The sequence below is a fragment of the Schistocerca nitens genome, chromosome 6, assembly GCF_023898315.1.
Source record: "Schistocerca nitens isolate TAMUIC-IGC-003100 chromosome 6, iqSchNite1.1, whole genome shotgun sequence".
Classification (NCBI taxonomy): Eukaryota; Metazoa; Arthropoda; class Insecta; order Orthoptera; family Acrididae; genus Schistocerca; species Schistocerca nitens.
This window is the reverse complement of record NC_064619.1, coordinates 663,054,805-663,078,193: the sequence shown is the minus strand read 5'-3', so window position 1 is coordinate 663,078,193 and position 23,389 is coordinate 663,054,805. Positions and strand designations below refer to the sequence as shown.

At 47.6% G+C, this 23,389-nt stretch overlaps 1 protein-coding gene across 1 annotated transcript in view; it reads right to left on the bottom strand.

Annotated features, from left to right (window-relative positions):
- LOC126262207 (venom dipeptidyl peptidase 4-like) overlaps window positions 1-23,389 on the bottom strand; it is a 425,317-nt gene that overhangs the window by 149,595 nt on the left and 252,333 nt on the right. The window contains exons 5-7 of the mRNA XM_049958631.1: window positions 18,919-18,971; window positions 17,625-17,815; window positions 878-1,062 (exon numbers count right to left, since the gene is read on the bottom strand). Of these exons, the coding sequence (XP_049814588.1) occupies window positions 878-1,062; window positions 17,625-17,815; window positions 18,919-18,971 (429 nt within the window). The remainder of the gene's footprint in view (window positions 1-877; window positions 1,063-17,624; window positions 17,816-18,918; window positions 18,972-23,389) is intronic.

Sequence of the window (23,389 nt, the reverse complement as noted above, 5' to 3'; positions counted from 1 at the left end):
CCTCAGACGCGAAATGCAACACCTGGAAAGTGTTCTGAGGAACAATGGGTACTCCACAAATTATGTTAGAAGTGTAACAGAGCCAAACACTCGGCGAAGTAAGCAATCAGAGAAAGAATTGTCAGCTACGGCCTTTCTGTCATACATTCCCAGAGGGACGGACAGAATCGGCCGTATATTGCGCAAACACGGCGTAAAGACGATTTTCAAACCGACAAGGAAGATCAAAGTCTTACATAGGGAAAGGAGAAAAGGGACCCATTTGCAATGTCGCGAATATACCGTATACCATGCACATGCTGAAAAGTTTATGTCGGAATGACTGGACGATCAATCAACACCAGGATCAAAGAACATAAGCGTCATTGCAGGTTGGGGCAGGTGGAGAAATTGGCCGTAGCAGAGCACGCACTGAGTGAGACCGACCATGTAATAAAATTCACCGACACAGAAGTTCTGGCTATAGAGACAAACTATCACACCCGCTTGTTCAGAGAAGCTGTAGAAATACAAAAACACGCGAACAGCTTCAACAAGAAAGAGGAAAGCCTTAAGGTAAACGGATCCTGGCTTCCCGTACTGCAGCGAACGACCGTCGCAGATAGCAAGAGGAGAACCGCACCGGAAATGACCGCGGAGAAGCCCTCGGACGTTGGCGCGCCAGGTACATATAGTCTGCGGCCGCGAGCTCGGCTCCAGTTCACCACCGGCAACGGAGGGTGAAGCTTTGACAATGCCAGCCACTCGTGCTGGCGAGACGTCAGTAAAATCATCAGATTGACGTCGGCCCCAGAACCCGAGGTAGTTTGTCAATGCCGATTCGATCCGCTTCTGGCAGCACTAGCTAAACCGTCGAGTTGCTGCGGCCAGACGGTACCTTGGAGTAGCGGAAGGAGACGACGGTGGCGTACTGGCCCTGCAGGAGGCCGGGCTGCCCGTAGCGCAGCAGGCTGCTGCTCTGCACGGCCGAGTCGTCGTAGCGCGCCAGCACCAGCCGAGACCCGCTGGGGGACCACCAGATGGCGCCCTCCTTGTTCAGCGACTCCTCGGCGCTCAGCGACTCTGCAACACCGGCGCCGCTGCACTGCCGCCACTCGCCGACGGCTTCCTCAAGAAACAGCTGCATACTACCGCGGGCATCGTGAAAATAGCCACTTCACGGTCATCCTACAGTCTTACAGCGTCGCAAGTTAGTGATAATTTCAAATATTAGTAAAAATTCCGAAAAAAATATTAGACATCTCTACTTTTAGTTTAGGATATGACGGAGTACTTTCTAAAAGAAAATTCTTGCCAGCTGACACGAACAAAAATATAAACTCACGTTGCAATAAATTTTGAAGAAAAATAGTTTTTTACCTCACTCCGTCGAAAAGGGGTGCACTCAGCCTCGTGATGCCAATTGAGAAGCTACTCGACCGAACAGTAGCGGCTTCGGTCAAAAATACCATCGTGACTACTGGGAGAGTGGTGTGCTGAGCCCACGCCCCTCCTATCCACGTCCTCCACTCAGGATGACACGGCGGTCGGATGGTCCCAGTAGGCCACTCGTGGCCTGAAGACTGAGTGCAATCCGTCGAAAAAACAGAACCACTCATATATTTGCACTGAAAATAATATATGAACATTTTCAACGTTTATAGAGAGTGGTCAGAAAACCCACCAGGTTAGCCGAGCGCACTAACGCGCTGCTTCCTGGACTCGGGTAGGCCGCCAGCCCCGGATCGAATCCGCCCGGCGGATTAACGACGAGGGCCGGTGTGCTGGCAAGCCTGGATATGGTTTTTAGGCGGTTTTCCACATCCCCCTAGGTGAATATCGGGCTGGTCCCCACATCCCGCCTCAGTTACGCAGACATCAGAACACTTTCGCGCTATTCCATGGATTCCACTAGTCGCAGACAGTTGGGGTACACAAATTCTTTCCCAGGGGGTACAGGGTGGCGGCAGGAAGGGCATCCGGCCACTCCTTCAACTAACACTGCCACATCCGATTACCCACGCCGACCCAGCGTATCCGCGCGAAAAACGGCACAAGCAAAAGAAAGAGAGTGGTCAGAAAATGTCTGAAATGCTTGTAGGAATGTTTCATGGTAGTTTTTCTCTTAAAAAAAATTCTTTATTTCCACAACAATACTAATTATACATATTAACCAACCTCCTAACATGATTAGTGGGCCATAAATTGAAACATATAATTGGGTTATGATGCAGCTCAATATTACAGTTATGTTAGTGAACTACAGTTTAAAACTACTACAGTGAGTTAGTTTTCTACAACAATGGGCAGTTTAATTTAACCTACTTGTTAATTATCTAACCTGGAATGACTACTAACTGCAGTGTCACAGGTGTGCCACTAAAGTACAAACCCACTGAGAATAGCCAGGCTCCACGAGCTAACCCCGAGGAGCATGCCCCTGGCACTGGGCTGGCCAAAGTTAGTATTCGCTGCAGTTTCCTAAATTAATGTCCTAAATCTAAGTCCTACAAAATACTAACTTAACTTACGTCATAATCGGTGCTTTAGTCATAATCGGTGGTATTGACCCCACCCCCGTAGTCCCGTACGTGGCGGTTTCCAACTGATGAAAGTCGGCCATTCCACACACAGGCGGTATGGGAATGGGATCTGGTTTCAATCGGTTGGTCTGTGAATTGGAACCTATTCTTGGTCTCTCATGTATTCTGTTAACACTTTCCGTGATACCTCATCTGCCAGAGTATTCAAAGTGTAAAAAGTGTCTTCTTGTCTGAGTAGGTGGTATGTGTCATTGTTCGGAAGTCTGTCTCAGAGTGTTGTCGCGACATCATTGACGAGAGGGCACTCGAAAACCACATGGTCGGGAGTTCCCTCTGCCGCGCCACAGTCACACTCGGGGGTTGCCCTTTTCCCAAAGACCAGTGAGAAAGTGAATAAGTCCTCTTGTAGGTTCAAAGTATTTCATTCCCCCACGCTCTTTTACGTCTGGTAAAAACTGGAAGGTTCTTCTCCCCGTTCCTTCTTCCTCCCAAGCCCTCTGCGAAAGTTCCTCCCTTCTGTTTCGTATTTCTCTCTTATCCTCCACCCTCACACCCATGATCTCTATTATTTTCTCCCTGTTCCCAGTTTTGGCCCAGTATCATGCCGCTTGCTCATGTATCTTGATATCTAGTGGGCACAGCCCCATTATGACTAACAGAGCTCCCCACACAGATGTTCTGTAGCCCCCACAGATCTCAAAATCATGATTCTTTGGACTCTTCTCACTGTCATGGCGGGCACGACCCGCGTGAGCCTGTGTGCCCAGACTCCCGAGCTGTAACCCACTACTGAGGTTAGAATACTATTGTGATAAAGTTTTATGAGATGAGGAGGGAGATGAAATCTTGTATGTCCAATGGAGATGAGATTGTTTAGTAGTTGGAGAGCTCTCTGGGTTACGGTGTCTATGTGTTTCCCGAAGTTCCATCTCTCACCAATTATAACTCGCAAGTATCGCATCTCCCGTCGGCGAAGAACTGGTGAGCCATGGATTCTAACAGTGGGATTCCTGTTTAGCTGACCTTTTAGCAGTAAGTATGTAGATTTACTCGGAGATATTTTCATCTTTGTATTTTGGCACCATTGGTGCAGTTTCTCTATGGCCCTTTCGATCTTTGGTTCGATGTCTTCTCGGCTGCGACCGCCGACCAGCAGGAGGAGGTCATCTGCGTAGGCTATCACCTCTAGCACTTCTTCACTTTGCTGTAGTCTGTCTAGCAACGGTTCCATATGGATGTCCCAGAAAAGGGGTCCCAGAACAGAGCCTTGGGGACACCCTTTGGTAATTACTTTCCCAATTCTCCCGCTAGGGGATGATAGCCATACCTCCCAATCCTTACAATAGCTCCTCAGAGACCCATATAGTGGCCCTGGACACTCTTTCTCCCACATACAGGAGAAGAGCGAAGGCCACCACAGGTTGTCGAAGGCACCACTGATATCCACCATGATGCCAACTATGTACTTATGCGGGGTTGAGCCACAGACCTCAGCCACCAGAGCGATAGCATCAGATGCTGACCGCTCCGGCCTGAAGCCGAACTGACTGTCGCTCATCCCGCATAACACCCGGTGAGCCATCAATCTGTCAGCCAACAGTTTTTCCAAAAGCTTCCCGAACAGGTCCAATAGGCAAATTGGCCTGTATGATTTGACTTTGGCCGGGTCTTTTTCTGGTCCCTTTTTAATTATGACCACATTCGCGGTTTTCCACCTCTTGGGGAACTTCCTTTGTCTGAGGCACTCGTTAAAGAGGTGAGTTAGCGGCACGATTAACTGGGGTGCCAAAAATTGCACAACCTCAGCCACAATGCCGTCTGGTCCTGGAACTTTCCCTCATTTTAGGGATCTTATTTGTGCAGCCACCTCCTCTTCCAAGAAGGGGTTGACTGCCTTGTCGTTGTTGTATTCTTCTAGGTCTGTATCTCACAGTTGCTGCTGGCTTATGGTTTCTCCATCCGCATTGTCGTCAGGCGGCAGGGACCGGAGAAGGACCCCTGCAGTCTCCTGCCAAGATTCCGTCATCCTGTCCCCCTGCCTGACTGTTGATAGCTCCAGGGGAGAGCGGATTTTTCCCCTCACTTATTTATAGGGGAGATCCCGTGGGTCTAAGGCCAACTGGTTCAACACGTAGCTCTCCCAGCTACGCATTCTTACTTCGCGTAGTTCCTTCTGAAATCTCAGCTTGGCCTCCCTATATTGCAACTGCCATCTTTGCCTTTCCAGCCAGATGACACTGCGCTGGTAGTTCCTCCTTAGCCGGGCGCTGATGACCTCGATGTTGAGCGCCCATACATCCCAACACACCACCTCCTTAGCCTCCTGACAGATTGACGTAATTCCACTAATTCGGCCGACCATGGTGACGGTGAGGCAGCCATGGCTTTCCTCCTGGTTGGTACAGCGGCCCTCACCGCTCTGTGTACTGCGCCCACCAGTTCCTCAGCTCTTTCGTCCACGTCTATGTCTTGATGTACGTCACCTTCCGGTAAGGCAGGAATGTCGCACTCCCTTGCTAGGCGTTCCCAATCTGCTTTGTTGTAATTGAATTGTACTTCCCACCCCATGGCGAGGCAGCCATGGCCTTCCTCCTGGTTGGTACAGCGGCCCTCACCGCTCTGTGTACTGCGCCCACCAGTTCCTCAGCTCTTTCGTCCACGTCTATGTCTTGATGTACGTCACCTTCCGGTGAGGCAGGAATGTCGCACTCCCTTGCTAGGCGTTCCCAATCTGCTTTGTTGTAATTGAATTGTACTTCCCACCCCATGGTGAGGCAGCCATGGCCTTCCTCCTGGTTGGTACAGCGGCCCTCACCGCTCTGTGTACTGCGCCCACCAGTTCCTCAGCTCTTTCGTCCACGTCTATGTCTTGATGTACGTCACCTTCCGGTAAGGCAGGAATGTCGCACTCCCTTGCTAGGCGTTCCCAATCTGCTTTGTTGTAATTGAATTGTACTTCCCACCCCATGGTGAGGCAGCCATGGCCTTCCTCCTGGTTGGTACAGCGGCCCTCACCGCTCTGTGTACTGCGCCCACCAGTTCCTCAGCTCTTTCGTCCACGTCTATGTCTTGATGTACGTCACCTTCCGGTAAGGCAGGAATGTCGCACTCCCTTGCTAGGCGTTCCCAATCTGCTTTGTTGTAATTGAATTGTACTTCCCACCCCATGGTCCAGCGGCACTCCCTGTCACCTAGAGTGAAAGTTATTAAATTATGGTCACTAGTGGTGGCATTGCTCACGACTTTCCAGCTCTGTATGAGATTTGCTGCGTTCGGAGATGTTAGGGTTACGTCTATGTTCGTGCCCTGTCCTCCTCCTGCTGCGTAGGTAGGAGGGTTGCCCGGCTTGTTGGCCACCACGAGCTGCGAAGCCATGATAAACTCTTCCACTTTGTCTCCGTTTGTATCTCTGGTGCCGCTGTACCGCAGGGGGGATTTTGCATTAATGTCAGCAGTTATGACTATCTTCCGTCCCCGCAACGCCGTGGTAACTCTTGCCAGATGTTCTAAATGCTGCTCAATCTCGTCTCCGTATTGGAAGTACGTGTTTATGAGAATAATTACTCCCACTGGGGACTGAAGCTCCACGACGTTGCAGTGACTAGTTGTGAATTGCGACAGCGTTGTGACCCTCAGAAGTTTATTTGTAACTGCTATCGCCGCTCTAGGGTCCTCCCCTCTGCTGACAATTTGCCATGTTGCGGCAGCAAAAGCTATTTTTCCAGCTTGGGAGTACGGCTCCTGTAGGCAAAGCACATCCAGTCTCGTCTCCTCCACCTCTTTACGGAGCTCCTGCATCACAAGTCGGCTATTGTGAGTGTTTAATTGTCCAATTGTTATTTCGGTCGTCATGGGAAGTATGTGTGCATGTGGTCGCCTGGCCAGGTCTTACTCCAGTCGAAAGCAATTCGTCCGTCTGCCAGTACAGCCTGTTCGTAGATGTCCTTGAGGTCAAACTTCTCACCACGTCTCTCAAAGACTTTTTCAGCAGGTCCCGCAGGGCTCCGAAATCAGTGGGGAGATTCACTGACTTTAGCTGAATTCTGTCCACAGCCTCCATTACCGAGAAGGTTACCTTCCTACCCTCTTCATGTCCTACACGGACCACATGTCGTAAGGCAGTGGGGAGGATAATCGGCTCTTCCAGCCTAGCCAGTTGCATCGTGTACTCGATATTGGGGTACACCCTTACCGGGTCCATAGGTGGCAATCTGACTACTGGAGTGCTTTGTGTTATGGACTTCAGACTTGTACTTGTGACTGCGTTGTCTTGAATAGGTTGGGTTTCTTTAAGTTGATTTCCTGTTGGGATTGTTACAGTCATAGGATGCCCTTGCCCGCTTCAGATGGACTGTCGGCTTCATTCCCCGGCGTTGAGGGGCGGGATCTATGCCCATTGCGGGGTGATCTGTCTGTATACTGCTGTCAATCATGTAGGGCTCTGTTTGGATGGCCTTGTCTAGTGATTCTGTATTAGTGGCGCCCGAGAGCGCCATAAAGAAATTCTTAAATCTGGTTGCCCTCATAGCATCCCACCTCCTTTCGGGGATTTGCGCTTTGGCATCCTGTTTTGTGGGCTGTGATCAGCCATAATCGATTCTAAAAATCAATCGTTGCTCTAGCATCCGATATGTTGGGCAATTACGTCCCGTGGCTCCACATGACTTTTTTCCGCGGCTTTTGCAGGGATTGCAGACCGCTGCTGCTTTGCAGTCTTTGCGGTTGTGCCCGTTTGTGCCACACTTCGTACAAACCGACTCCCTGGTACAAAGCCTTAGAATGTGGTCCAGGTCACCACAGTTCAGGCAGCGAGGTACCACGATGTGATCCCTGACGTTGATCGAATGGAAGTCAACGTATAATCTGCCCATTGCCGTGATCTTTCTCCACATTGGTGCCGTGACCTCGGCAACATGATGAACAACATCACGCCCCAGAGGCCCCGTCTTGAATCTTAATTTGAAACTGTTTTTAAATTCTTCCTCATTTACGTCATCAAAGTTTTGCTCTTTTATTGTGTCTATAAGTTCCTCATCGGTCATTATGGTGGGTACATCATAGAGGATTACTAGGGGATTTCTCTTCTTTGGAGGTTCACACTTGACTACTGAATTTAATTTTTGGTTGTTCAGTAACTTATCTTTGTCCTCCCCCGAAGCAACCTCCACAATTACCGAATTTCTACTTGGTTTAATCCTCTTTATTCTGATTTTATCTTTTGCTGGATTGATGGTTTTCGTAAATAGCTCTTGAATTTTCTTCACACTGGTGTCTTGCCCATGCAGAGTCCTGAGAAAGACTGCAGTGTCTGTTCTCTTGGCTTCTTTGTCTATCGTCTCTTTAGTTGTGTTTGGCTTGGTTGGCGCTTGCGCAGCCACCGCCGCCCAGGTTTTGACTGGTTGGTTCCGTAATCTGCTATTTTCCTTCTCTAACTCTTCCACCCGGCCTTCAAGTTTTGCATGAGCAATGGCCCATGCTGTGAGTTCATTTTTGATTATGGACAGAGCCGCTTGGCTTATCTTGCCATTTTTCACATTTTGCTCTAAGAGCAGTGAAATTCTGGCGTGCCTCTGTGTTACTGTTTCACCCTCTGCCTGTCCCAGCTCGTCCTGGGGAGAGGGATCAGGCGCAGTAGAAGCGCGTTTCGACGCACACGAATCACTCGTTTCAATTGTCGCCATGATGAATAAACAAGTGAGGTCGGTCGCTTGACGGCGCGTTCGGCGCGGGCCTGCCCGTTGCCGGCGCGCCGTAAGGCACGGAAACTAGCACTGGGGCGTATCGCTTCCACTCGGGCGTGCCGCGGCAGTCCTCACGCGGGGAAGTAATGCGTCTCTTACAGCCTCTCCTTCCCAAGTGGCTCTTTTCGCCTTCCCGTGGTGCCAGATGATAAGCTCGGCATTCTGCCTTGCGACAAAAGGGAGAGCTGCGACCCAACCCGATGCGAAAGCGAAGGGTTCGTGGCACAGGGGGAGCTGTATCGAGGGACCAAACATGTCCCTCTCTGTTCACAGGGCACAGACCATCAGGTGCTCTGCATGCCGGAGACCTCATTTGTCGGCGTGGGATCGCGGCGCGATTCGGCAAGGGTGCTTCGCCACGCCCCTAGGTAACCGGGGCGTGTTCTGCCAAACCCAGGAGGTGGTGACGTCGCCTGGGCTAGGTTAGATGGGTCCAGACCACTGAACGACTGGGTGACCGACCCACCACCTGAGTAGGAATGGGTCCTTGGCCGAGAGGTGGGAGCTCGGGCTAGTAAGCGGCGAAGGGCGAGAGGTGCATCCACCTCTCCGGAGTGTGGGGTGCACTTGCCGAGGAGCGTTGGGTGAAATCGACGATGACGGATCCATCTATGGGGACCATTGCGCTGGCAACAGTGCGATGAACCCTGCAGTTCGAAGAGTGCCCTTGGCATTGGGGCGAGGCTGGTGGGCGAGCTGCGTTTTTGTCACCCCCCCCCCCCCCCCATGCCAGAGGAGCCGGTCCGGGGTAAGAGACGGGCTACCATCTTTATCACTCGTTTATTGCATGGTAGTTTGTACTGACACTTAAATGTTAAGAAATAAATTCTATACGTTGCGCCGTTTCCGAGTTATTTAAGTTATTTAACACTGAAGTTAGCCAATCAGGTCGCGGCGTGCACAAATTCAGGTTTCAGCCACCCCACCAAAGCACTAGTTGGGTAACACCGCCCATAGCAGGTCGCTTAAATTTGAGCGCGCGACGCCCTGATTGGCTACTTTCAATGGTAAATAACTCGGAAACGGCGCAACGTATCGAATTTTTTTCTTTAACACTCTGCCGTCCGGGGACACCACAGTGGTGTCGTGTGCATAGTATCGCTCAGTGGCCGGCGCTACCACAGTGCTGTCGTGTGCATAGTATCACGCAGTGGCTGGCGACAACACTTTAGTATCTTTTGCATTCTGCTGGTGTTTTGTTTAGGTGTAAATAAGTTAAACACACGTCAACAAGTCTTTGGTTTTTATAAGTTCTTGTTCGTCATAGCAGATGAAAGAGACGATACGATTGTTTACCATGACTGTGCGGAGCTTAACTTGAAGGTTGACACTACATCAGGTACGTCTCATCATGATCCGGTTGACAGACTTTCAGGTCACATAAAGCAACACCATCTAATAGGCCTATGTATTTCCGAAAGGAATAAACGAAAATGAAAAAACTGCCATGTATGTTCCAAAAATAAAAAAAGAACAACAAACTTACTGTGCAAGTCTTGTGGAGTTGCGTTACATCTTGGAGACTGTTTTGCTGCATATCATATGAAAGAGAAATACTAAGTACCAAAGACAATGCAAATAAACAAATATGTGAAACAAACAAGTTTTGTATTTATTTACGTATGTATGTCTTCGAAATTTCTTGAAAGTAGGGGAACAGGGTTGAGAAGTTATGAGAACTAACGATGAGATTAGTAAAACATATCAATTTATAATCTCCTGATAATGTCAAAATGGCCAGCGACAAGCCAACTAATCCGAATTAGCGCCGCCGGCGCCAAGCGAATAAATTTGTACGAGACCTGCTGACGGCAAAGTGTTATAATTTATGTCTCGGTACAATCCGCCCTGCAACATTCCTACAAGCGTACCAGACATTTTCTGACCATCCTCTAGATGCATATGATACATGTTTTATCGTGAAAACGTTAAAGTACTCTGACATGAAGAAATACCGAAAGAGGTGTGTAACCATTCCGCATATGTACCGAAAAATGTCGTCGCGGAAATGGCGTGCTGTTGGACCTTGTAGAAACTTTCAGCAAGAAAGTTGTTAAGAAAAGAATGAAATTAATTTTGGTAAGATCTGAGACATCAGAGTGTCTCGTGTCACATATGAACACATTGTATTTAAGAGAGACTCCGTCCGCGACTGCACGCAAGTACCTGTATGCCGCCGCCAGATTTTAGTTCCGACGGCTCGATTCAATACGACCGAGAGTACTTCCAAACTCTTGCAAAGTTTTTGTTTACAGCTCCTACTGACCCTTCGTCACTGCATCCATCACCCAAATCGCGCTTTACAGAAGTAACTATCGCTACTTTCAGGCCAATATTTCCGCTGAAGTCGGGGAAAATACGAGGGTCGTTCGATAAGTAATACCCCACATTTAAAAAAAAAAAAAAATTAATATTCGTAGACAAATGTCCTTGTTGGTGCTTCACATCTGATATTTGTTCTGCGCACCGGCGAACTTCACATATGATATTTGTTCTAGTGTGCGCCGGCGAAGTTTCGAACGGTTCTGGCAGATGGCAGAGCCGTAGTACAGCGTCAAAATGGCGTATACGTACGACTCACGTTAGAAGCAGAATGCTGTTATTGAATTATTGTGTGCAGAAAAAGAAACCGTGGTGAACATCCATAAACATTTGTGTTCAGTGTATGGCGATGTTGCAGTTGACAGGAGTACAGTTGGGCGGTGGGTAATGAAAGCTACAGCCTCAGTAAATGCAGAAAGAGAGCTCCATGATCAGCCACGCTAGGAACGTTCTATCACAGCCACTGCTCCAGACATGGTGAACCGTGCGGATGCCATTATTCGTGCCGACCGGCGTTTCACAACTCGACAATTGGCTCTACAGTTGTCGGTCAGCATTGTATGTGCGTCTGCAATGATCGAGACTCTCGGATATTCGAAGAGGTGCTCACGATGGATTCCACGAATGCTCACATTGGACCACAAGATTCAAAGAAAGGCCATTTCATCTGAATTGTTGAAGCGTTTTGAGACCAACCGAGAGGCCTTTCTGTCACGGATCGTTATGGAGAACTAAAGCTGGGTGCGCCAGCCGGAGTGGCCGAGCGGTTCTAGGCGTTACAGTCTGGAACCGCGCGACCGCTACGGTCGCAGGTTCGAATCCGGCCTCGGGCATGGATGTGTGTGATGTCCTTAGGTTAGTTAGGTTTAAGTAGTTCTAACTTCTAGGGGACTGATGACCACAGAAGTTAGGTCCCATAGTCTCAGAGCCTAAATCTGGGTGCACCACTTTGCGCCAGAAACAAAAAGACAGTCCATGGAGTGGCATCATCCTCATTCACCACAAAAGAAGAAATTCAGGAAAACCCCCTCTGCCAGAAAAGTCATGGTGACAGTCGTCTCGGATGATGGCGTCATTCTCGAGGATGTGATGCCAAGAGGGTCAACCATCAATTCAGAGGCATACGTGAAGACTCTGAATATACTCAAGAATCGTTTGTGACGTATTTGGTTGGACAAGAACCCAGCAGAAATATAGCTCCAACACGATAATTCACGCCCACACACAAGTCTGAGAACTCGGGAACATATCGCCAAATTGAGTTGGACATCATTGTCTCATCCACCCTAAAGTCCAGACCTGGCACCCTCGGACTTCCATCTCTTTGGGCCGCATCAAGATTCTCTACGGGGCACACACTTTGAAGATGACGAGAGTGTCAGTCATGCAATGAAAACATGACTACGCCTACAGGACAAGAGCTTTTAGCTGCAGGGAATACGTGCTCTTCTGCGTTGGCGTACGGCCATAGAACGTGATGGAGATTATGCAGAAAAATAGGACATGGATAAGACATGTTGATGTATATTGTCACCAAATTCTGACTCTTAACAATAAATATGTTCTGAGAAAAATGTGGGCATTACATATTGAACAACCCTCGTATATTTGTGCGTATGGTTTTGTTAGACCCAAGTTTTATCTAAGTATACTACAAGATTATCGTCCTTAGCGCGCAATAAGTACATTGTAGACAAAATTTCGCTCTTGCTGCAACAATGTGGTTGGACTCCATAAAAAAGGTTCGTCCCTCATTACACTTTCCGAATTAAAAACCTAATGATCAGAGGATACAAAGAATGGAGACGTCAGAGCCCGAGGAACGAATTTTTTCATTGAGATCATTGTCTCTTTTTCTAGCCGTCGGATATTTTCCTTTGTCGTACTATTTAAGGATATTTCTATTCATTTATTTTTTGTCAAAACCGTCAAATTCCGTAGATTTCCGTATTCATTTATATCCCTTTTATGGAGAATGAAAACACACGCTCACATACAGAGATCCTGCCAATCTTACTGCACTGTTAATATGGAATATAGTCGATTCCGAAGAACCACAAGATTTTGTTGTCAGTTGCTCAACTTGCGCGAAATGTATATTATTGCTGGTCTCTTCACTGTTGGTCAGATCAGTAAAAGAACTCAGTACATTCTGTACGACAGTTTCAGATTGTTTTCGAATGTCTTTTTTTCCTTTGCACGCATCGACAGGAGTAGTACGGCACTTGCGCACTTGCTCCTGCACTACGATCACTACCAAATACACGTCACTGGACCGTTCCACGGAAGAATGAAACCACAAGTGAACACACGATATCGCACAGAAACACTGAACGCTCACCCAGCGCCGTTCTACTGCACTTATATCAGTGCATATGTGACAACAGAGTTATGAGGTGGGCGACTCACAGAGCTTAGCGCCTGTGGGCTGCACGCGGCGTATGTGAGCTTTAATTTCGTGACGGCCACTTTAGTCTCAGTATGCGCTCCACAACATCTACGTGGCCACAGGCCAGGTACGGTTCTGTCTGTTAGAAACAGCCTGTCCGTCTAATGGTTGAGTTTATGTCCCTCTTCCTTGCGCTTACTCGCTGTGCGCCTGTCCATCCCCACACCCAAATAGAGGCAGGCATGACGGTGTGAACCTCTTTCTAAGCATGTGCACATGAGTGATTTATTTCACATCTGGAGGGAACAGCGCACGCCACTCCAGTGATCGAGCAGCAGCTCTAGATTGAATGCACCCGTGCGACTGGCCAGTAGGCACTATACAGGGTGTTCGAAAAAATGTGTCGAAGACTTTGAGAGGTGGTAGTACTCATTGAAACAAGAAAAGTAAGTCCGACAAACATGCGTCCGGAAACGCACACTTTCCGAGATAAACACGTGTTTATAGGAGGGCTCTGCGACGCTTGTTAGAGATATTAGCAGAGTCGGTTGCATTGGCACTCCGTTAAATGCGTCGGCAGGGCATTATGATGTCTTACGCACAGTACTCTACCTACCATTAGCTAGTCTGCTGGGCGAGCGGTTCTAGAAGCTTCAGTCCGGAACCGCGCTGCTGTTGCAGTCGCAGGTTCGAATCCTGCCTCGGGCATGGCTGTGTGTGATGTCCTTAGGTTAGTTAGGTTTAAGTAGTTTCTACGTCTAGGCGACTGCTGACCTCAGATGTTGAGTCCCCTAGTGCTTAGAGCCATTTGAACCATTTTGAACTAGCCTGCAGTCAGTTGTGTGGTTCGATTCGTATTGTAGGCTACGTTAGTTTTCGTCATGTTTGTGTGCCTTATTGTACAGTACTGTCGATTCTGGGTACGTATCATGGTGTTTTACCTTCATCCAAACGAGGATTCAGTTATGTGTTTACCGTTATTGCGCGGTGTGTACGTACAACTGGTGTAGTACATATATATTTTCTCTTTTCCACCGCTTGTTAGCAATGGAAGCCTACTACTTGTCAAGTGAAATAGCTGATACGATTTTCTGCTACTGTTTAGCAAATGAATGTAGCCTGCGAGCCCATACCCTAAAACGCTGAAAAATATCTACAGCGCAGAGTGCCCTGTGATAACCTATTCGGCAGACTTTTCCAGCGTCTGAGGGACACAGGTCTCCTTGCGCCTCGGAAGACTGGCAACGATGGCCCCGCACAGCTGACATGGAGGAGCATGTGCTACGTTCGATGGAAGAAATCACTGGGACCAGCAGCAGAAGAAGTCGTGTGTCACCCTCTTAACTGCTGTACCCATATCACCCACAGCGCGTTCAGACCCTAAGGCCACAAGAACATCATGGCAGACGGCGGTTCTGTCAATGGCTGTTGCAGAAGTGTGTCACAGATCCGCTATCCACATCCAAGATTTTATTTACCAATGAGGCGAAGTACACAAGAGAATTTCCATAACCAGCATATGTAAATCCCCAAGCAATTCGGGAAAGAGGACATCTACACCAACTTTCAATCAACGTATGGGCTGGTGTACTTGACAATGGACTATTAGGGCCATACGTGATAGTACAAATGTTAACAGGGACGTATTATCTGGAATTTGTCATTAATGTATTGCCTACCTTGTTGGAGGTTGTGCCATTGCGGCAGCGAATACAAATGTGGTTCATGAATGATGGCGCACCGGCACACTTTCGTCACAAAGTGCACGACCATCTGACACAGATATTTCAGGACCACTGGATTGGTCGTGGCGCCTCACACCTTGAACTGCTCCTTCCCCACACTTGAGTCCCCTAGACGTTTGTGTATGGGGACACTTGGAGGAAATGGTCTACGCCACGCCAATCACCGATGTGCGGACACTACAGGCTCGCGACTTCAATGCGTGCCAGCAGGTATACTTCAAAGGGTGCGTCAATCCTTACGCCGGAGGGTAGAGTGGTGCATTTTCACAAATGGACGGCACGTTGAACACCACCTATAAACACGTGTTAATCCAGAAAGTATGCATTTCCAGACCCATGTTTCTTGGACTTATCTTAGGAAGTATGCGTTTTCAGACCCATGTTTACTGGACTTTTTTTTTTTTTTTTTCCCCGATGAGTGCCACCACGTCTCAAAATATTCGACACATATTTTACGAAAATCTAGTACACTACTGGCCATTAAAATTCATACACCACGAAGATGACGTGCTACAGACTCGAAATTTAACCGACAGGAAGAAGATGCTGTGATATGCAAATGATTAGCTTTTCAGAGCATTCACACAAGATTGGCGCCGATGACGACACCTACAACGTGCTGACGTGAGGAAAGTTTCCAACCGATTTCTCATACACAAACAGCAGTTGCCGGCGCTGCCTGGTGAAACGTTGTGATGCCTCGTGTAATGAGGAGAAATGCGTACCATCACGTTTCCGACTTTGATAAAGGTCGAATTGTAGCCTCTCGCGATTGCGGTTTATCGTATCGCGACATTGCTGCTCGCGTTTGTCGAGATCCAATGACTGTTAGCAGAATATGGAATCGGTGGGTTCAGGAGGGTAATACGGAACGCCGTGTTGGATCCCAACGGCCTCGTATCACTAGCAGTCGAGATGTCAGGCATCTTATCCGCATGGCTGTAATGGATCTGAGCCAACAGATGGGGACGTTTGCAAGACAACAACCATCTGCACCAACAGTTCGACGACGTTTGCAGTAGCATGGACTACCAGCTCGGAGACCATGGGTGCGGTTACCCTTGGCGCTGCATCACAGACAGGGGCGCCTGCGATAGTGTGCTCAACTACGAACCTGGGTACACGAATGGCAAAACGTCATTTTTTCGGCTGAATCCAGGTTCTGTTTACAGCATCATGATGGTCGCATCCGTGTTTGGTGCTATCGCGGTGAACGCACATTGGAAGCGTGTATTCGTCATCGTCATACTGGCGTATCATCCGGCGCGATGGTATGGGGTGCCACTGGTTACACATCTCGATCACCTCTTGTTCGCACTGACGGCACTTTGAACAGTGGACGTTACATTTCAGATGTGTTACGACCCGTTGCTCTACCCTTCATTCGATCCCTGCGAAACCCTACACTTCAGCAGGATAATGCGCGACCTCATGTTGCAAGTCCTGTACGGGCCTTTCTGGATACAGAAAATGTTCGACTGCTGCCCTGGCCAGCACGTTCTCCAGGTCTCTCACCAATTTAAAACGTCTGGTCAATGGTGGCCGAGCAACTGGCGCGTCACAATACTCCAGTCACTACTCTTGATGAAGTGTTGTATCGTGTTGAAGCTGCATGGGCAGCTGTACTTGTACACGCCATCCAAGCTCTGTTTGACTGAATGCCCGTTATTACTGCCAGAGGTGGTTGTTCCGGGTACTGATTTCTCAGGATCTGTGCAACGAAATTGCGTGAAAGTATAATCGCATGTCAGTTCTAGTATAATATTTTTTTTCCAGTGAATACCTATTTATCATCTGCATGTCTTCTTTGTGTAGCAATTTTAATGGCCAGTAGGGTATATATATCAGAGTCAGCCAGGTGTGCTAGTGATGTGCAACCAAAAAGGCTGCGACAGAAACGTGCTGCCTGGAGAAGTACTCTTGCTAGGCAAGGAATATGCAGCTACTTCCCTTTTATATTTTCCTTTCACATTTTCGCCTACTCTTCTTTGCTCATAGCGGTGTTGCTATCTGAGCTCATAGCTGCTTCCCTTTCTGCAAAAGTTTCTTTAATTTTCTTTTACGCTACATCTATCTTCCTCGCAGTCAAGCATGGTTCTACATTTTTGCATTTCTCCTGTAACGTTTTATGCTAACCTTTTCTGCTTCACCAATCTGAACTTCGTATCCGTCTCATTTTTAGATGTCTATATTCCCTTTTCCCTGTTTTATTGGCTGTATTTCAAATTCTCTCGTTTTGTATGTTAGTTATTAGTCGACAATGTTTGATAGCGTTGAATCCAGGAATACTTACCTAGCTGGCCACATATATCACCATCTATTGGTTAACGTGTAGGAATTAAGTTCTGGAAGCATTACTCACTCAGCGTTCACGTTTCGAGAAGGAGAAGTGCACGAGCGGTGAATAGAGCGAATTTCTGACCTGATGACCTATAGGGGCATCCCCAGTAACACAGTTCTGTGAGACTTTGTTTGAAGAGCACTCTGCAATGTTCGCCTCACTTTAAAAAAAATGAAAGAAAGAGAAAAAGAAAGAGAGAGGGGAGGGGAGAGAGAGAACAAACTGCCATTTGACTGTCTATTACTGTATTTATCTTCGGTATCCAGGTTTCGGCTTTTGTGCCATTAGTTAGCACAATGATAAAAGTTCTTCATATCCGGTAAAGTCAGTCTACGGCAGGTAAACAAGTCCTGTTTACCTGCTTTGGACCGACTTTGCCAGATATGACCTGTTAATGGTCTAAGAATTTTTAGCATTGTACTCAATAATGGCATAAAAGCCGAAATCTAGATAGCACGGAAGATAGGTACAGTAATATAAAGTTAAATGGCAGTTTATTCTTTCAAAAAATATTGCATAACTGTGGCTCAGCACCATCGAAAAAAAATTTTTTCTTCGCCTTACCGTCCGTCAGTTCGTTGGCGACGCCGTTGTAGATGACGTCTGGGACGCCGTCGTCAGTGATACGCACTGGCTGCCCGCCCACCTCCGGCACGTAGTACAGGTCGTTCTGGAGCACGTAGGCGAGCGCGTTGCCCTCTGGCGACCAGTCCACGAACTGCAGTCGCTCCCCATGGGCGATCTGCGTCGTCGTGCTGCCGACAGCAACGTTAATGACATTAAAATAACACATACCACCCAATACCGCAACATCTAAAGTACTAAATACCTTCCGTGCTTTGATTTTAAAAGGACTGTTTTTACTGTGTCCTTCTGTGAGCAAAATATTCGCAAACTCCCTCTCTGTTGCCGCTGTCGGCCTTTGAAACAAGTGACTCTATACACTGCGGGAAGTCCAGTGCACTGTTGCATTTAAGATGCTGAATTACTTCGTTTGGCCAACCTGACAACTCAACCGGTGGAAAATTAACACGTAGGTTTTTTTTTTTTTTTTTTTTTTTTTTTTTTTTTTTTTTTTTTTTTTTTTTTTGCAAGCAGTAAAGCAATTGCGTCCATCTCGTGACAGTCGCTCACAGTCGCACCCTCAACCACCCTTTCCCCAATGTTCGGAGGTCAAATCTTTCTGGCGGTGAACTTCTTGTTCGCATGAACTATTATAGTGTGTCCCAGGAGCAATGGTCAATATTCAGGTATGTGAGAGGAACGATCATTCGAAACAAAAAAGTCTAGCAAACATGAGCTCTAAAATGCTTACGTTAAGAGCACTGAGCATTTCTTCACTTACGATACTGTGAAAGAAATCTGTTCTACTGCAAGCTCATTGCTTTCCACGATTTGAGAGGTGGTAGTACGAACCATAAGAAGAAAAGAGTGTCCTGTAAATATGGGCTCTAAAGTGCATACTTTAAGAGCTATGAACACTTGTTCATCTTCCCTCCGGTGAAGCACATCTCTCCTATTGATTTCATAATTATGGCTGACTGCGCTACCGCATCTTACAGGGCAGGTGGAGGACTCTTGAAACGAGAGGGTATTCGGCGAATGATTTGACCTGCCCGTTCCCCCGACTTATATCCCATCCAGCACGTGTCGGATGCGTTATGTAGAAGTGTTTCAGCACGTCCACGTGCACCAACGACCACCCAGCAATTGTTAACATCACAATGACAGCGTTCCTTTCTTTAACTACGCAATTATTGGACTGAACTCTGGCAAGTCTGTTTCTGCCAGACCTGGAACACAGGTCACGATACAAATTAACATAAAAGTGAACAATTCCTTCATTATTTTCACTTACTTTTTCGCAATGTTGTAGGCTACATAACGCGCAGTTGCTGAATGTCGGAATACCTGGAAGAGAAAAATATTGGATGTGAATAGAACAGTTCAGGTTTGTAATTACAGTAGATTTTTAAATAGAGAATTTATTCGTAATACGCTTAAATTTACAGTTCCTCAGTCGTGTCAATATTTCCATATTACGGAAAATAGGTTTTTGAAAGTGCAAACATACAGTGAGACTTTTGCCGCACAGTGTATTTAGTGAACACTTGTAGCCGTCTTGTGGAACACAGTGTACCTGGTTATAACGCCATAATTTCGCTATGCTCAAGGTTTTAAAAGTCAAGACATAGGCTTACACTTGGCACTCCAAGTGGTGCAAAGCTCGTCTTGCGCTCTTTTTGTTTCGGACCTGTACTACATGAAAAGCACATTATTGTACATGTTAAACAAGATTAACTCATTTGGATAGCCAGTTTTCGGCTTACAAGGACATCATCAGACTCTGACTCACTCTCGTCGTTAAACAAGTTACAATATTTTTAAATAACGTTGGAAAAGATGTTACCCATCTAGACTGAGGCACGAACACACAGTAAATGTCACCGCAATGAGATCTCTTTCAAACTGAGGCAACTGCCGATAACGCTATCTTGCATGAGTACGCACCACCTCCATGCCCTTCACGCTGACCACTCAACATCTGTTGTTGTTGTATTATTTATTTTTTTCATTGAGTTTCGATTCCCCCCGAAGGGGGCGCGCTGGCAGCAGCTTAGTATGCCGTACTTCAGCCTACAGACTTTGTTTTAAAAAGATGAAGATAATAAATAATAAAAACAGGCGATAAAATCGGAGACTTAAATGGTAACATGGCGAAATAAATCGTGGAACTTAAAACATAGAACAAAGGAATGATGATGCTAATAAAATACATATGAAGCAGACAGGTAAAATAATAGACAGACAATTAAAAAACAAGGCAACACTCTGGTCTCTGTTCGCAAAAGACATAAAATTCGCACCCAGCGACAGCATGGTTTCTGTTTGCAACACTCCAGCGACAGCATGGTTTCTGTTCGCAACACTTTGGAAAGACGAACAACACTGAACATTCACTTGAACACTGCACTAAAAAGTTGGCAAATATGACATACCACAGCCTAGAGCAGGTGGTGGGAAACTGGACAGATGATGAGGAAAAGGGGGGAAGGAGAGGAAAAACGAAGGGGGGGAGGGGGGATGGAGCCAATGGAGGATGAGGACCCATAAGAGGGGTGGGGGATGCTGAGCAGACGCGATAGGGAGTGGGGAAGGCAGAGGAGGGGAATACAAAAGGACTCATGGGGAGGGGGGAGAAGGGAGGTAGGGAGAGGTTAGGAGGGGAGAAAACAGGATGGAAGGGGGGGAAGAGGGAGCCCAGAGAAAGGGACAGAGGAAAGGAGGGGGGGTGAGGATCAGAGTTGATAGGAGGGATAAATGGAGGGAGAGAGGGCATCATCCGGGAGGGGGAAATGATGAAAGCCACCTTGGGAAAGGAGATGGTGTAGAGATGGAGGGTAGGGGGGGGGATACAACAGCGAAGGCGTGGCAGGGGGCAGGGACGTGAGAGGATAGGAGCAACCAGGGGGTGAGGGGGATCAAGGCGGCAGGAGGTGTAGAGTACGCGGATATGTTCAAGGAATAGGAGCAGATGGGGGAAAGGAATGAGGTCATAGGGGATCCGCGTGGGGGACGGGAGGCATACATGGAAGGCGAGGCGGAGTGCATGACGCTCAAGGATCTGGAGAGACTTATAGAATTTGGGGGGGGGGGGGGGGGGGGAGCAGATATCCAGGCGGGACTGGCATAACAGAGGATGGGATGGATTAAGGATTTGTAGGTGTGGAGGATGGTAGAGGGGTGCAACCCGCATGTCCGGCCAGAGAGGAGTTTGAGGAGTCGGAGGCAGTTGTGGGCTTTGGATTGGATGGAGTGGAGCTGAGGGATCCAGGTGAGGTGACGATCAATGGTGAGGCCAAGGTAGGTGAGGGTGGGGGAGAGGTGGACAGGACAGGCACAGACGGTAAGGGAGAAAGCCAGGAGCCGGAAGGAGCGAGTGGTACGACCTACGATGATTGCCACGGGTCTTGGAAGGATTGATTTTCAGGAGCCATTGGTTACACCATACTGAAAAAAGGTCAAAGTGATTCTGGAGAAGGCGTTGGGACCGTTGGAGGACATCTGATGCTGTTCACACCCTTTATATACCCTACAACAGTAACAGCCACTGCGACTTTTCTACCTGTCACAGAGAATCGCAACTCTAATCATTCATATGAATGCATCGTGTCTGTTCTTTCGGGCGTGTCCGAAAGAACAGACACCACGTATTCACATAATTGATTCGCCTCGATGAGCAATGGATCAACCACATTCAGTGCGGATGCGCAATTACGTCCGACCTGCTGCGGGAACCTCCAAGTAGCGAGCACGGTGGGCCCGGACAGCGACAGCGGATAGCTGGGGCGAGGTGGGAGTGTGGGTAGGCCGAGAGGCGTGCAGAGCTGGCCCGCGCAGTTGCGATAAACACTGTCGAGGTGGGGCTGTGGTTAACATAACATCCTAGCAAGCAGGAGCGCCAAGGTTTTCCAGTCCCAGCCCAGCACACATTTTCACTCGTCGCCGCTGATGCCACACTAAGTCCTGACGCAGCTGATGTCAATAAGCCGTTACTTTTCCTTTCCATTCCCCCTCCCCCTTCATTTTCTTAAATCATTTACACACCCACCGATGGCGTGTACGTGTATGAATTTGACATCTACGGTGTCTTCTTGACGCTTCACTTTTCTCGGGAAGTGTCAGTCTGTATGCGTGTGACAGATCCAACCGCCATTTAGTGGAAATAATCTTCTGGCTGAACCATGCGACTCAGAGTTCAGAGCTACGAGCAGCAAGTGTACTGAAACTGATACTTCGAGCCGCAAGACGTCTTCGTTTATGGTGTTGATAGGCAGTGCGTTGCGTGTTATATCACATTCGCGATACGTTGTAACAATGCATAAAGGGTGATTTCAAGTGGTCATTTAAGATAAGTTATTTTTAAACATGACCGTATTCTGCCCTTTTAATGCTGAGTGTGTGCAATACAAGCAGTAGTTTGATAACAACTGTAAAAAGGTCGTTTGAACAGTCAGAAGCCAGGTTCACGTAGATTGTGGTAATGGAAGCAAGGAAGAATGGGTTTAACGTCCCATCGACATCGAGGTCATTGTAGTCGGAGCGCAAGCTCGGATTGTGACGAGGATCGGGAAGGAAATCGGCCGCGCCTTTTGAAAGGAACCATCCTGGCATTTGCCACAAGCGATTTAGGGAAATCACGGAAAAGCAAATCTGGATGCCCGGACGCGGGTCTGAACCGTCGTCCTCTCCAATACTAATCCAGTGTGCTAACTACTGCGCCACGTCGGTCGGTGGCTGTGGTAATATCATCACGACAGCCGGTAATGAAGTTTTTAGGTAGTATGGGAAAGGATCAAAATGTCAGAAAAACTGCTCTGTGCTGTGTTGAAATATCGTAAAGTATGAATGATTTGGTCAAATTTATTGTAACTGAAAGCAATTTGTCTAAACTTTGATTAATTCAGCTGCAAACGCAATAAAATGCATTCTGCAGGGTATTACAATGTCATTTCATACCAAATTTGCAGTATGCATTGGTTGTGTGACTGCATGATAGATGCTGAGAATTCCTATCCCTCTTCTCTGTTATTCCCGTTCATTTAAAGGCTTGTGATGATAACTTGTTACACTGTCTGTTTCTGTGCAAACAGCAAGTGGACCTGTGAACGTCCTTCTTACTATGATCAAACAGCGAAGGGTAAAGACCGCTGACACCGCGATTCTGCCTAAATGAGACAGTGGTGCCTATCGGAAAAGAACATACCGCAATATTCAATGAAATATGGCACTGTTTCGAGTTCTTCCGAGAAGTAGCGAGCAAAGCTGAGACAGACCGAGGACCAAACACACTGGGCTAGACAACAGTAAGAGATTTTATCATCTACAGCGAGAGACGTTGTCGTTCTACCAGAAGTGAATATTACTTCTTGTTTCACGTCAGAACCGTTCTTTTGTGTGTTCACTAATAAAGTGTTTCTTTCATTGCAACCTGTGGACCAACATTATCACGTGCTGTCCTTGCCACCTCGAAGGGCGAAGATCAGGGTTGTAAAACTACCGTAGGCTACCGTAGACTATGATCAGTAAGCGTGGACTACGGTAGTTCTCCTAGCGCCTTTGGCCAGTTACGGTAGTGTTGCATACCGACTGGGCGTTCGGTAACAACGATCGCTGTCTTTACGTACTCGTATGTGATCAGTGTCCTACTAGATTCCTCCATAAACCAGAAGTGGTAAACCGTCTATAAACTAAGTGAGTATATATAAAGGGCTGCGTAAGCTAAAGAATGTATTCGCTCTACATAGTTATCCTCCTGTTACTTAAAA